The sequence below is a fragment of the Trichosurus vulpecula genome, chromosome 2, assembly GCF_011100635.1.
Source record: "Trichosurus vulpecula isolate mTriVul1 chromosome 2, mTriVul1.pri, whole genome shotgun sequence".
Lineage (NCBI taxonomy): Eukaryota > Metazoa > Chordata > Mammalia > Diprotodontia > Phalangeridae > Trichosurus > Trichosurus vulpecula.
In genome coordinates this window covers 107,516,591-107,530,436 of record NC_050574.1, presented here as the reverse complement: position 1 = coordinate 107,530,436, position 13,846 = coordinate 107,516,591, and the positions used below count along the sequence as shown (strand labels likewise).

At 39.0% G+C, this 13,846-nt stretch overlaps 1 protein-coding gene across 20 annotated transcripts in view; it reads right to left on the bottom strand.

The window, feature by feature from the left end:
• The window catches only part of PICALM (phosphatidylinositol binding clathrin assembly protein), a 129,594-nt gene extending 117,891 nt beyond the window's left edge, over nucleotides 1–11,703 (bottom strand). For 18 of the 20 annotated variants that reach the window (XM_036745857.1, XM_036745856.1, XM_036745860.1 and 15 more), the window contains exon 1: nucleotides 11,474–11,685. In XM_036745857.1, the coding sequence (XP_036601752.1) occupies nucleotides 11,474–11,603 (130 nt within the window). In that variant the 5' untranslated portion in view covers nucleotides 11,604–11,685. Of the gene's footprint in view, nucleotides 1–11,473 lie in introns of all 20 variants that reach the window. The other 2 variants (XM_036745872.1, XM_036745873.1) reach the window with 2 other exon arrangements.
• Between the last annotated feature and the right edge of the window lie 2,143 nt (nucleotides 11,704–13,846).

The window sequence follows — 13,846 nt, the reverse complement described above, 5'->3', positions numbered from 1 at the left end:
ATACTCCTCTTCAAACTATACTACTTAGCTATCTCCCAGCTTCCAGTTTTCCCCTTCTCCAATCTATTATCCAATCCCTATTCTCCAATCTACCAGTATAATAATCTAAGACACATCTCTAATCACATCACTTCCCTACTCTAAAACCCTAGTAGAAGGCATGCCAAAATCTAGATCTAACCTATATTTCCTGTCATTTCACATTATTCCCCTTCATAAATTCTATTTTCTAGCCAAAGTGGGATACTAGTCATTCCATCAACTCAACATTCATCTCCAGTTCCTTTACATTTATTTCTACAAGCCTGGCAAGTATTCCCTCCTAACCTCTGAGAATCCTTGGACTCTTTTACGTCTTGACTCAACATCTCTATGAGGTCTTTCCTCAAGCCTGTTAGTACTCTAGGTCTTCAAATTACCTTCAATTTACTGTGTGCACGTATCCCTCTCAGTGTCTTCTAAGCAAGGACTTTCTTTAGTGGACTTTGTATCTCTAGAACCCTGCTAAAGGGTCTTGCACACAGTAGGTACTTAATAAATGTGTTGAATGGAATTGATAGGAAGGTTAGTGAGAAAAAAGACTTAATGAAGGTTAGTTTAAAAAACAGGATTGTGTTCTGGAAAAGAAAGAGGAGAGAGAAGACATTCTGGGTCCAACCAGGACCTTATGACAAGGAATTGGAGTCAAATAAACCATATTAATAGGGAGCACAAGAAGGTTTGCCCTGTATCTGGGGAACAACAAAACCTACTAACAGATAGAAGTAGGGTACCAATTGATGTAAGTCCTTGCATAGAACATTCTAAGAAACCCACAAATATTACAGCTTTTCTGCTCTCAGTTTCTGTTCCTTCCAAGTCACACAGCACACACGCCTGTTCAAGACAATCAAGTATACTACTCTAACCATGTTACATCATTCCTGAGTCCTCCAATGGCTCTAAGTTCACCACAAATCACATGTAAACTACTTTCCAAGGGCTTTATAGCTCTCCCAACCTATTTCTCAATGCCATCTAACTGCCTTCTAGCTAGGAATATTAGATCCTCCTCTCCCAAGAAGACTCTTCTTGCTTCCAGTCTTCCAGATTCCTCCAAACTAAAAATGAAGCCCAGTATCAACCATCTTCTCAAAGTTATCTGGAACAAGGATAACTCAAGAACAGTAAATACAATGCAAAATCAACATATGGAAGAGAAGCCTTCTTGACCAAATTTACCCAACAAGTCTAAACCTATAGAGTCAACTCTAAACCAAAACTGAACTATCCTCTAAAGAACAAAAGTAGGTGCTGCTTGCATCCTTATTTTACTCAATCATCATCCTTGCCTTCCTACATACAAAGAGTAATATTATCTCAAAAAATTAGTGTCTTTCAATCCACAGAGGTAGATAGATTTAAGATGGTGAAAAAGTAGACAAGCTAACTTTCTGGAATGAAGACAACTCTTCTTACAGACAGAGACTAACAAGATTCTCAGTTATAAAATAGTACAGGCATGCTACTAAAGACTCACGGTTCTTTGAGATAATCTATTGACTTAAATCTATTGACATTTCTGTTTCTTTTGGCTCTAAGTGGGAAATTTAAAATAACTCGGTTCCTTACATAAAGTGAAATGAGAAGAACCAGGAGAACACTGTACATGTTAGCAGCAATACTGTATGATGAAAAACTGTGAATGAATTAGCTATCCTCAGCAATACAATGATCCAAGACAGTTCCAAAGGACCCATGATGAAAAATGCTATCTGCCTCAGGAAAAAGAACTGATGTTGTCTGAATACAGACTGAAGAATATTATTTTTCATTTTCTTTTTTGTTTCATTCAAGTCTTCTTGCACAAAATGATTAATATGGAAATGTTTTACATGATTGCACATGTTATATAACACCTGTATCAGACTGATTATGGTCTCAGGAAGGGGTAAGGGTAGGGAGAGAGGAACAAAATTTGGAATTCAATACTTTAAAAAACCCTAACAAATGTTAAAAAATTGTTTTTACATGTCACTGGGGAAATAACAAAATATGATTTTAAAAAATAAATCTAAGTTTTTATTCATGAGCTTTCAATTGCTCCAATTAGGGAATTTTAAAGTGCTAACGAGTATGAATACATGATTTAGACATAAAGGGTAATATTAATAAGCAAATTAGGGAAGCATAGAATATTTTACCTGTCAGATTTATGGATAAGGGAAGAATTTAAAATCACAGACAGAGAGAGAGAGAATTACAGGGTATAAAATGGGTAATTTTGATTACACCAAATTAAAAGAGTCTACACAAACAAAACTAATGCAGCCAAGATTAGAAGGGAAACAGGAAAGTGGAGGGGAAATTTTACAGCAAGTTTCTCTGATAAAGGCCTCATTTCTCAAATATATAGAGAGCTGAGTCAAATTTATAAGACTACGAGTCATTACCCAATTGACAAATGTTCAAAGGATATAAATAGGTAGTTTTCATTAGAAGAAATCAAAATTATCTATTCATATGAAAAAATGCTCTAAATCACTACTGATAAGAGAAATGTAAATTGAAACAACTCTGAGGTACCACCTCACACCTATCAGATTGACTAATGTGACAGAAAAGGAAAATGTCAAACATTGGAGGGGATATGGAAAAATAGGCTGCTAATGCACTGTTGGGGGAGTTGCAAACTGATCTAACCATTCTGGAGAGCAATTTGGAACTATGCCCAAAACTAGGCATACCCTTTGACCCAGCAATACCATTACTTGGAATGTACCCCCAAAGAGATCAAAGAAAAAGGAAAAGGACCTACATGTACAAAAATATTTAAAGCAGCTCTTTTTGTGGTGGCAAAAAACTGGAAATTGGAAGGATGCCTCTCAATTAGGGAATGGCTGAACAAGTTGTGATACATGATTGTGATGAAATACTATTGTGCTATAAGAAATGACGAGCAGGACGCTTTCAGAAAAACCTGGGAAAACTTACACGAACTGATGCAAAGTGAAATAAGCAGAACCAGAAGAACATTGTACATAGCAACAGCAAGACTATATGATAATCAAGTGTGAATGACTTAGCTATTCTCAGTAATACAAGGATCCAAAACAAATCCAAAGGACTTATAATGAAAAATGATATCCAAACTCCAGAGAAAGAACCCATGGCATCTAAAAACAGACTGAAACATAATTTCTTTTTGTTTCATTATTCTTGTCTTTATGGTCTGAGTTTTCTTTGGCAACACAGCTAATAAGGAAATGTTCTGCATGACTGCATATGTATAATCTATATCAAATTGCCTGCCTTTTCAAGGTGGGTGGAGGAGAGGAAGGAGGAAGAAAATTTGGAACTCATAATTTAAAAAAAAAAACTAATGTGAATTTTTTATTTACATGTAATTAGGAAAAATAAAATTTAAAAAAAATTAAAAAGGAAATGCTACCAAATTCTGTAATAGGGAGCAAAATGCCAGTAACATACCTCTGGCCAAGTGAAGAACTATCTTAGACAAAGCTAACCATCTGTTGCAACCTATGCTTCATACCAGGAATTCTTAACTGGGGTATGTGAAATTGGTTTTTTTTTAATGTTTTTATAACTGTACTTCAATATAATTGTTTTCCTTTTTAATTCTATGTATTTTATTTTGTGCATTTAAAAACATTAAGTCTGAGAAGGGGTCCACAGGCTTTACCAGATGGCAAAGGAGTCCATGACACAAAAATAAATCAAAAACCCTTGCTTTATATCATAAACTTAAAATACTAAACACAACTGGTCCAGTCTAAACACATACTGACTTAATATCTGCTCCTTTAAATTCTCCCAAGCCTAGTTCTACCCTAGCCTAATACCACCTTGGTACTGGGATATCTGCTAGAAAAAGAAGAATACAAAGTTCTCCAAAACTTGGAAAAAAACTCTATGTGATTAGTATTTTAAAACCTGAATCAAATTCCCAAATTTCAGCAAACTGGGAGAAATCATCAAGCAACTTACCTTAACATGTAATGAGATACATAGTATCAAGTAAGAGAAGTATTATTTTAGCCACTGAAAGGTCAGAAATGGGAAGAGAGGGGACCTTCTTTGCTTTTCAAATCTGACAATAATTCAGTCAAGCTCTGACCTCCAAGTCTATTTTCTCATTTGAGTGATTGGAGTAAACTCAAGAAACTACAATCTGAAAAGGATGAGTTTCTATGAGTTGCTATTTTCAATATGAAATTATTATAAAAATAAACTCAAGCCAACTAGCAAATTAATTTTACCAATCATTTTTTAAAAGACAAATTCTTGGCCCTCAACTGCATGCAGCCTTTAGGATCTAATAACCTGCCTAGCACTACCATTGTGTAACTGACTGCCATCAGGTATATACAGTACTCTACTAAGGCTTAGACCAATTAATAATTGAAAATGAATGTAACTATAATTATTAAATTTATGCAGCCTCTACACAGAATTTCTCATGTGGCACACTACAGGAAAAAAAAAAACACCGTAAGACATCCTTGATCTAAATTAGGGATTCTTACCCATTTCTGTGTTAAGGACCTCCTCTCAGAACGTTTTTAAATAACTGAAGAAAATACTAAATTTCAGTGAGAGGCTAGGGAAAATAAAGATGTATTTTTTTCCCATCCACTTTCTGAGACCCTCCTGAAATAATCTATTAAGAACAAGAATAGTAGTGTTCATGTAGTGCTTCAAGGTTTGCAAAGTACTTTACAAACTATCTCACTTTATTCTTATGACAACTTTGGTAGGTACATGCTATTATTTATATTTTATGGATAAGGAAACTAAGGCACACAGAGGTTAAGTCACTTACTGAGGGCTCATAGTTGAACTCAGGTCTTCCTATCTCCACTGGGACACGAGCTGATATCTTAACCCCAGTTTAAAAAACAAAAATAAACCAATGTTTAACATGAGGAGCACTTTTCAAGTCAAATTGGAGGAAGTAGGGAAACTGGTGTCAATAAATATCTATTTTTCACCTTTTACCCCTACTTTTTCCAGACTAAAACAGCTTTGTCTTTGATCTGTTATTTCACTGGTGTGGGTACTCCCTCCACCGAGAGAGATTATAACCTCTCCACAACTCCCTAATAGATGGTTGCTACAGCCAAAAAAAAAAAAAAAAAAAAAAAAAAAAAAGCTGCCACTTTGGTGGCCAACATTCTGGTAATAAGCTTCTCTGAACTCAACTAGGTTCTGATGACAAATACAAAAGTGGTGTCACGGGCACAGATGTGAAGCTTCGCCAACTTAACAGTACATCAGACCCTGAAGAAGAGCTGAGAATATGTCCCCTTGATCACTGGAGAGGTGGGGGGGGGGGGGGGGAAGGGCGGTAATTATAGTTCTGTAATGCTCAATATGATGTCAGAGTCAGTGGATATGATTGGTTTGGCAGAAAATGCTCTTTTACCCTCTTTTTTGTTGTTGTTCTTTGTTACAAGGGATGGCTGCCTAGAGAGAGAAGGGGAAAGGAAATATTCAGAAATTAAGATGATATAAAAACAAAAGACAGGTAATAATTTTAAAATAGAACCTTGGCCTTTAAGGACTCAAGATCGGTTCCACACTATGATAAGACAGAATTCGACTTTATTGGAAGTTAAGAATTGTCTCCAAAAACTTTCCAACCAGTAGTTACTGAAACTTCTGTAAATGTAAATAAATGACAGGAAATTCTTTTACGAAAATTAAATCTGAAATCTATTATATCATTTATTGAGATAACGGAAATTATTAACATATATCAAGAATAGGTCCATTAAAACTGTAAAATACATTTCAAAATGCATTTGTTCAACTAGAAAATTTAAAAAAAAAATTAAAACCTAGGCTAATTGGTTCCAGCCTCATTTTGGCAATTTTCTTCATGCTATTTAGAAACATATCAAGTCCTGTTGCTTCTACTTGCCAAGAGCTGATTCTACCTCTATAATCTCTCCCCAATCAGTTCCTTCTTTTCACTAACACTGAAACCCTACTTGCTCAGGGCTCTATCACCTCTCACCTGTTAATACTGTAACAGACTCCTCAATAGTCTTCCAGACTACACAATAGCCTGGGTAAGGTTCCTAATACACCCAATCTGATGTGCTCAATTACCATTACCGTGGAGATTCAAAAGATCATAGTATTTAGAGCAAGAAGGGACCTGTAGGATCATCTAGTCCAGCCCTCTCATTTGACCTCTGACAAAGTAAAGCCAAGTTAAGGGACTTGACCAAGGTCACTAGACTTTAACTCTTGCCCCTCATCCCAAATTCTGTATTCTTTTTCCTTTAACAGATAGGGCAGATCACTTCTCTATTAAAAACCTTTAGTGCTCCCCACTGCCCACTGAATAAAATATAATCTCCTTTGTTGTGCATTTAATATTCACCACCTGGCTCCAATCTATCTTTCTAGACCGGTATTACATTGAACTATGCTATCCCTTCATATCCCATTCACGTTCTTGCCAAAATAGCTACTTACTACTCCCCAAACGTAACATTCGTTCCTCCATACTTTTGCACAGGGTGGCCCTGCCCCCTCCTACAGGAGATCTGACCTTCTTGATCTCCCCAAGTTTTAGTGTAGCTCTTGAATGACCCACCAATATTTTCAGCAGCATAGCCACATGGGTCTCCCACTTAGGTCTTGGGAATCCAAGTCTACTGCTTCATTACAGTGCTACTGTCTACCGAAAACCACTTCCTTCCAAGTTCAACAGAAGTGCTAACATCTCCATAAAGCCTTCCTCATTTCCTCAAGTTAAAAGTGATCTCCCATTATCCTCCTATTTCCTTTGTATGTCTCCTTTACATTTAACACATTCTCCCTTGCCCTTATAGTTATGCAAGTATACAACTTATCTTCTATATAAACTCAGTAAGAGCATGGACAGCTTCTTTCACCTCTGTATTCTGAATGCTTTTAATAATGCATTTAATAAGTCTTTGCTGAATTAAATCATAACATTTACAATTCAGATACTTTCTGACATAATTTTTAAAGTAGAAAACTTGCCAGCAAGAAGTCATTTTAATTTTAAGAAGCTATGAAACACATCACATCTTGGAACGTATTGGAATGAGATGATTAAAAAGGCTCATGAACCAAAATGGCTGGAATGCCCTCTCCTGAACCAAAAGGATTTCCAAAAGCAGAAAGGCTCTTCCACAAAGAAGAGTTTCTGGTCAATGTTTACAATCTAGCGACATAATACAATGTTACATACTTTGGAATATTAAGTATATTAGCTATATAGTTAAGAAATATGATATACTGAATTAAATTTTTTAAATGTAATATCTATGTTTAGTCCTTCTAGGAAATAGCTATGTATACAATAATGTTGTCTGTGATCTTATCAATAAACCAAGATTGACCACTACTCATTTCTAACCTATTTTGTTTTACTGATATGTTTTGTTTTTACATTACAAATACCTACAGATAAGCCAAACTCCAATAGGGGTCTCTTAAACAAAGTAAAACAGTGAAGTAAATTAAGTAAAACTAATAGTAGAAGCCTCATCTGAAAGCAAATGCAACATTCCATATCTGCAGCAATCACCTTTTTTTCTTTAATGGTCAGAAATCTATTTCCCTAAAAGGTTAACTATAAAAAGTCCTATTTGAGCAGTTTTTACAAGTAAAACCTTTCCTAAAAAGTCTTTTCTGAAACAAGTAACTTCTTGGCACTGACCTTGCATTTTAATCACACGTATATTCTGGCAATGAGTTGATTTACCAAATATCTGTTTAAAATCACATCTCTCCTATGATTATCTGTATCACTAACTCACAAAACATTCCTAACAGGTTTTAAAAATGCATATCTGTGAATGTCTATACATTTGCTAGTTCTCCTCTATTCAACTTAAACTCCATTAGTCCTGGGGCCAGGAATATATAGTATTTACTACAAAGTCACATACAATACTTTCTGATAGGTTTTAAAACATCTAACAAAATAATGGCCATCAAAACATGGTATCCTTAAAGTAACTAGGGAAAAAGAAATGTAAACAAAGGCCATTAATACAAATGATACATTCTTAAAAACCTAACAACATGGATGTATCAACAAAATGTCTAAAGAGGACAAAAAATGATAAGAAGTTTTAACAGAATGCAAGTGGAATAAAGAAAAGCATGTGGATGTATCAATACATCCAACATCCAATACAATTTGTGTGAAGTATCAATACTAAGAGGGCAGATCTGTGGTCATGGCAGCAAAGAGTTTAACAAACTAAAAAAGGAAAGAATAGGAAAAACTAATAGAACAATTAGCAAATTCACAGATTATATGTCTACACACTTCTATCATATCTATCTTAGAAAATTTTACTTCGATCACCACCATGAGCAGCCCTTAGTCAAATCAAATTGTGTTTAAATGTCAGAAGTTTCACCATTTTTTTTTTCAATTTAATACTAGGATGACAAACTCAGCTCAACACTGATTATATGCTAACACCTGTAAGCAAAGATAAGATCATACGCTAGTAAATAATTAGCCTTAATAATATGAACTAACCCATAATTCAGTAATTCTCATCAATATTCCCTACACTATATTTTGTCTCAGCCAGAAACAGGTTACTCTCGCATTTAAAGGCATATGGGAATAAGGGGAAAGATAATTGTGTCCTAAACATAAATTCTTGGTATTTCAAGGCAATACAATTTCAAGTACAAGGTTACAGGGAATTCCACAAGTACTTAGTTCTCACTACATTCTTGAAACAGAGAAGTCCCCCTTTAAAAAAATACATGGATCTCTAAATTAGAGCTTAAAGCTTCACAACAAAAAGATAAGCTCTGTGTGGAATCTGTGACAACTTTTTTTGTTTATGAAGGTCCTCATGGACCCAATGAAAACCAAGTAGCCATACAACTGAATCTGAACTCCTCTCAATAAAAAAATATAAGCTTAAAAAAAGCCCTGGCACCCATATGCTTTTTTAAAAAATTAGATGAGAAAGCCATCACTGCCATATCAAAAAAAATCAAACACAAAAATTAATAATGCAACCAACTCAAGTACTTTAGCTAAACTGGGGATAATAGAAAATCAAGAGACAAATTGTCCCAAAAGGCCATGCACTTGTAAACCTGGAAGTAAAACTGCTGAATATGAACTAAGACTAAACAGAGTATTTTCTAAAAAAAAAAATTTAAAAAAAATCAAATTCCAGTTAGTAGCTGCAGGAGTTGCTATTACACAATGAAAAAGGCTGTTCATAAAATCACAAAGGGATCAGCAAGCATCACCTTAATAAAATTCTCTATTAGTGGTCCATAAGAGCACTGCTTTGAAAAACTGCTACAGTATCAACTCTTTTAAAAGGCTTTCTTAAGCTCATCTATTCCTGCTAAAATATTACATTTCCTATTACATACTGGGCTTAGGAAGAGTTGGTAAGAATATTTCTGGTTAATCACAAATTGCCCATTCCCCACCAAATTCTGCCTCAACTAAATATTTAAAACGTTAGAGTAAATCCTAATAGATCAATTTTGAATTATCCAAATGAACAGTTAAGGAGAGATGTGAATAATTCAAGACTTCAATCTCCAAAAAATATGTTTGTAAAAAACTGCTAATTAATCTCTCTCAGGAGATTTGTTTGCATAATTATGTTTAGACCAATATTAAAATGAAGTTCATTCCCTCAATATACATCAGATGAATTCAGGATTAAAATTTTACTAAAATGAGGAAAATAAACGACATAAGTTTTGACTGTTCTAACGTTCTGCTCTTACAGCACTTTGTTATTATCTTTAAGTAAGTTGCATTCAAAAACAAATGAAAAGATGACAACATCTTGAAATTTTGGCCAAAGTCAAAAACCAAAACAGCAGTCTTGACATTTAATTCCTTGGTCTTTCTATAAACATGCTCACTCTTGCTTCATGGCATAAGCAAGAGAAGTTTTAAACCTGATGAAAGTACCTAAAGACATATACTCTTTAAGTACAGCTAACTATGTAATAGTACACAAAACTAGTGTAAAAAATAAATAGTGCTTAGTCCATTAGACCCAGAAAAAAAAAAAAAGGAACTTCTTATACATTTCTCTACTTCATACTGTGGGAAAGCTTCTAGTCAAAGCTCTCTAGAACCAAAGCTTGAATAATCCATTGAGCTTTGTGCTTTAAGGTAAGGCAAGGGAATAGAAATAATATTCCAGTTTACATATCTGAAAAATGGAGAAAGGACCTTTTTTAGAAAGCAAAAAACACTGATATCAAGCCAAGTAACTAGTAGTTCATCCAAATATACAGTATTTCCTTACATAGCTCAACACAATCTGAAATTAAGCAAAATAATTATAATTCAAGAATTACACAGACCATTAGCTATATCAAACACGAAAAGATTCTAAGATGTTTAAGGCACTGGAAGCTGCAAGTTAAATATATTCATCAACTCTGAATTCAATTATTTTCACACATTCTCTCTTCTAAATCCAAAATGCCGGGGTTATGAGAACCGGTAATACAATAGGGTCACTGCACCCATTTTACGGAACCTAATTTAAACTCATCCCAGCAAACATATGGATTAATTTCTACCAGAGGCAACTGGAAAGCTCAGTTTTCGATAAGAATGACACTAGCAACATCACCACTACCACCATCCCCTTAAAACCCAGCCCTACTTCCCTCACTTTCACTCTCCTAGACAAAGAAGATAATCTGTAATAAAGTCGGGTATGACAGAAAAGAAGATAAAGAACTCTAAGAGACAGTGGCAGGAAAAAAAACACAAAAGGGTTTTTGAGAGTGGAGGAATATAAAGCCTGAAAACATAACACTCAAAGGAAGGAGAAGCTGACAGAGGAAGGGGATAGGGTATATTTTAGGTTAGGGGAGTTTAAGTTCATTTCTTACTTTGGGTATGGGGATGAGGGTGCAAAGGAGCCAGGGACTATGGCTCCCCAAATCTTAGTATGTATGGAAAAACGAAGCAAGCTAACGGGAAAGGGGGAGGGGGATGCCAAAGCAACAGAATGATTAGAGGTGACGGGCCAAGAGAGAGCTGGGAGGAGAGGGGAGAGGATTTGTTAAGAGTAACAAGGTAACAGGGCGGGGTAGGGTGGGAGGGCAGAAGGCAGCAGCAGATAGAAAAGGAGGACTGGGAGATATGGGGGGACCAGTGGATTGGCCGTGCAGAGGGGTCCGTGGCACACGGGAGGGGGTGGGTGGCGTGGAGCCAACTGGGGAAGGAGGGTCTCCGAGGCACAAGGGAAAGGGGGGAGTGACTTGTCAGAGGCTGGTGCCAGGGTCCGAAGGAGGAATGGCAAAGCCCAAGAGGCAGGTGCGCCGGGACGGGCCAAAGGGAGACTAGGGGTGGCCCAGACCAGACTAGATCGGCGGGGGAGGCGGGCAGGTAGAAGGCGGAGGAGGGTGGCGGGGGCCAGGGACGGGAGGCTGAAAAGGGCCCACTCCCGGCTTCACTCACAGTCCAGGTGCTTTTTCTTGGGCCCCATGATCTCGTGGGTCGTGGCCTTGCATACTGTCTTGGAGACGGCTGAGCCGGTGACACTGTGCTGGGCGGCAGTGATCCGGTCCGTCAGGCTCTGTCCCGACATCTCGGCGGCGCTGCCTCCTCCGCCGCCCCTCCCGCTCCGCAGCCGGCGGGGACTGGGACCCCCAAGCGCTGGGGGACCCCCCCCCACCGCCGCCGCCGCCGCCGCACCCCCGGCCTGCCTGCCCACCCCCCAAGGGCTCCCTCCCCGCCTCCCGGCCTGGGGCGGGGCTCAGGGCCCGGCGCGGCCACCGCGAGCCCCGAGCGAACGGGCGGCTGTCACCCGCGGGGTCGGACACGGTCCGGGGCACTCCCCTGCCCCCGCCTCAGCTCAGCCCACCCCCTCTCTGGTCAGCTGGAGCCGGGCAGGGCGAGAGGGACAGGCAGCTGCAGGAAAATGGCGGCGCCAGGCTCCTCCTCGGAGCTTTCCGGGCTGCCCCCGGATCACGTGACTCCGGCACCGCCCCTCCCCCCTCCTCCCCTTTCTGCCCCCCTCCTCCTCCCGCTTCCCTTCTCTTTCCCTTCCCTTTCCTCTCTCGACTCCCCTCCCTGGAGCCGCCGGAGAACTGCGGGGCGGGGATCACGCTGGATTACGTGACGGAACCCGCCCCGCGGGCTCAACAGGAGGCGGAGGGGCGGGGGGAGAAACGCTGCTTGGAGCGGCTGCGTCACGTGACGCTCCCTGACAACAGGTCGCCTGAGGCTGGGCCTGTGATGATTACAGTGGACTTGGAAGGCGGAGTGGGGGGAGGGGAAGAGAGGAAAGGGGAGTGGAGGTGGCGCTCGAGCTAGGCCTAGGCAGGGTCTCGCGCGCGCACTCCCTCCTTCCCTCCCGGGCTTTCCCACTCTCCTTTGGGGGAAGTCGGGAAAATGGGCAATGAGCTGTTGCTGCTGCTGCCGCCGCCCCTTCTGCCTTCACCAGGAGGGGTGGTTTGGAAGAAGAACATATTACGGCACTCCCTAGACTTCCCCAAAAGAAGCAGGACCTAAAGTAGGTCTCCATTCCGTAGATGAGAAAAGCCCCGGTAGCGATGGCAAAGCAGGCTGTCCCAAGTCCTTACACCCTGCTGCCAAAAGTGGGTGTCTCCTGAACCACTCCCATCTTAGCCCAGAAGGACTGTTTGTTTTTCTTTGAATTGTTTTAAAATTTCACCTTTTATTCACCACCACCACCCTTTGAAGCCTACCTAAATTTAGACACCAAAGAGGCCGGTTTCTTTCTCCCTAGGGTGTCCCATAAGACAGGAAACACATAGCTTTGCTGGAATTTAGAAAAGGAAGTGGTGGGGTGATGTCAGCAGTGATTAGTTAGACCCTACCAGGATGACTGCCGTGGTGATTAGACGTGACCAAAGAAGGAATCGAATATGAGGAGGTAGGACTAGCTATTGTCACTGCGGTTTTCTATTACCCTTCGAGGGGGGAGGGGAGGGGTGGAATAGATATGTGTATGTATGTATGTGTGTGTGTATACACATAGGTATATATACACACACACATATATATAATCTTTGAATGTATGCACAGTGCCTGGTACATTACTAAACATGTAATAAATGCCTGGAATTGATATTAGCCTTAAGTAGCATCTTGTTGAAGGAAAGATCCTTAAAAGGGAAGAACCGTTAAAATTCTTGAACTCACCCATAAACCTGGAGCCCACCCTCCCACAAATACAAGAGTGGATAGGTGCCTAGAGTCCAGTAGTAGAGAGGCACACATAGGTAGCAGGGCCACCTCACACTTCTTCACCATGCCTTTGATAGGGCCCCACATTGAACTAAAAAAGCATCTACAAATTTTGATTTAGCAATGAATGTAATCTTGCTGTATTCAAATGAGAAGAAGTCTACATTCCCAATCTGATGCCCAGACCCAGAATAATGTATTTTAGACTGGTGACACTCAAGAGATAGAAAGCTGGTAGAATTCATCTACTGAAAACAATGTGTCTTACTGGAAATTTTGCAGATTCTCCCTATGCTGCACCCCACCCCCTTTTTGACAAAGATTATTTAATCTCTCCTGTACCATTGATCTGCTAATAATGTATACTGTTCAAATCAGTAGATAAAATCTAGATGGAAATGATATAAAATTGTGTTCCGTGATACTTTAGTCCATCATCTCTGGTTCATAGATTACCAGAGTGATAGTTAGGCTTATCAAAATGTTAAGTTAGCTCCTTGAGGGCAAACCAGTTTTTTTTTATCTTTGTAATCACAGAATACTGTGCATATAGTAGGTGCTTAATAAATATCTCCTGAAGTGAAATTAAATATGTCAAACCATGACTTGTGTGGAATC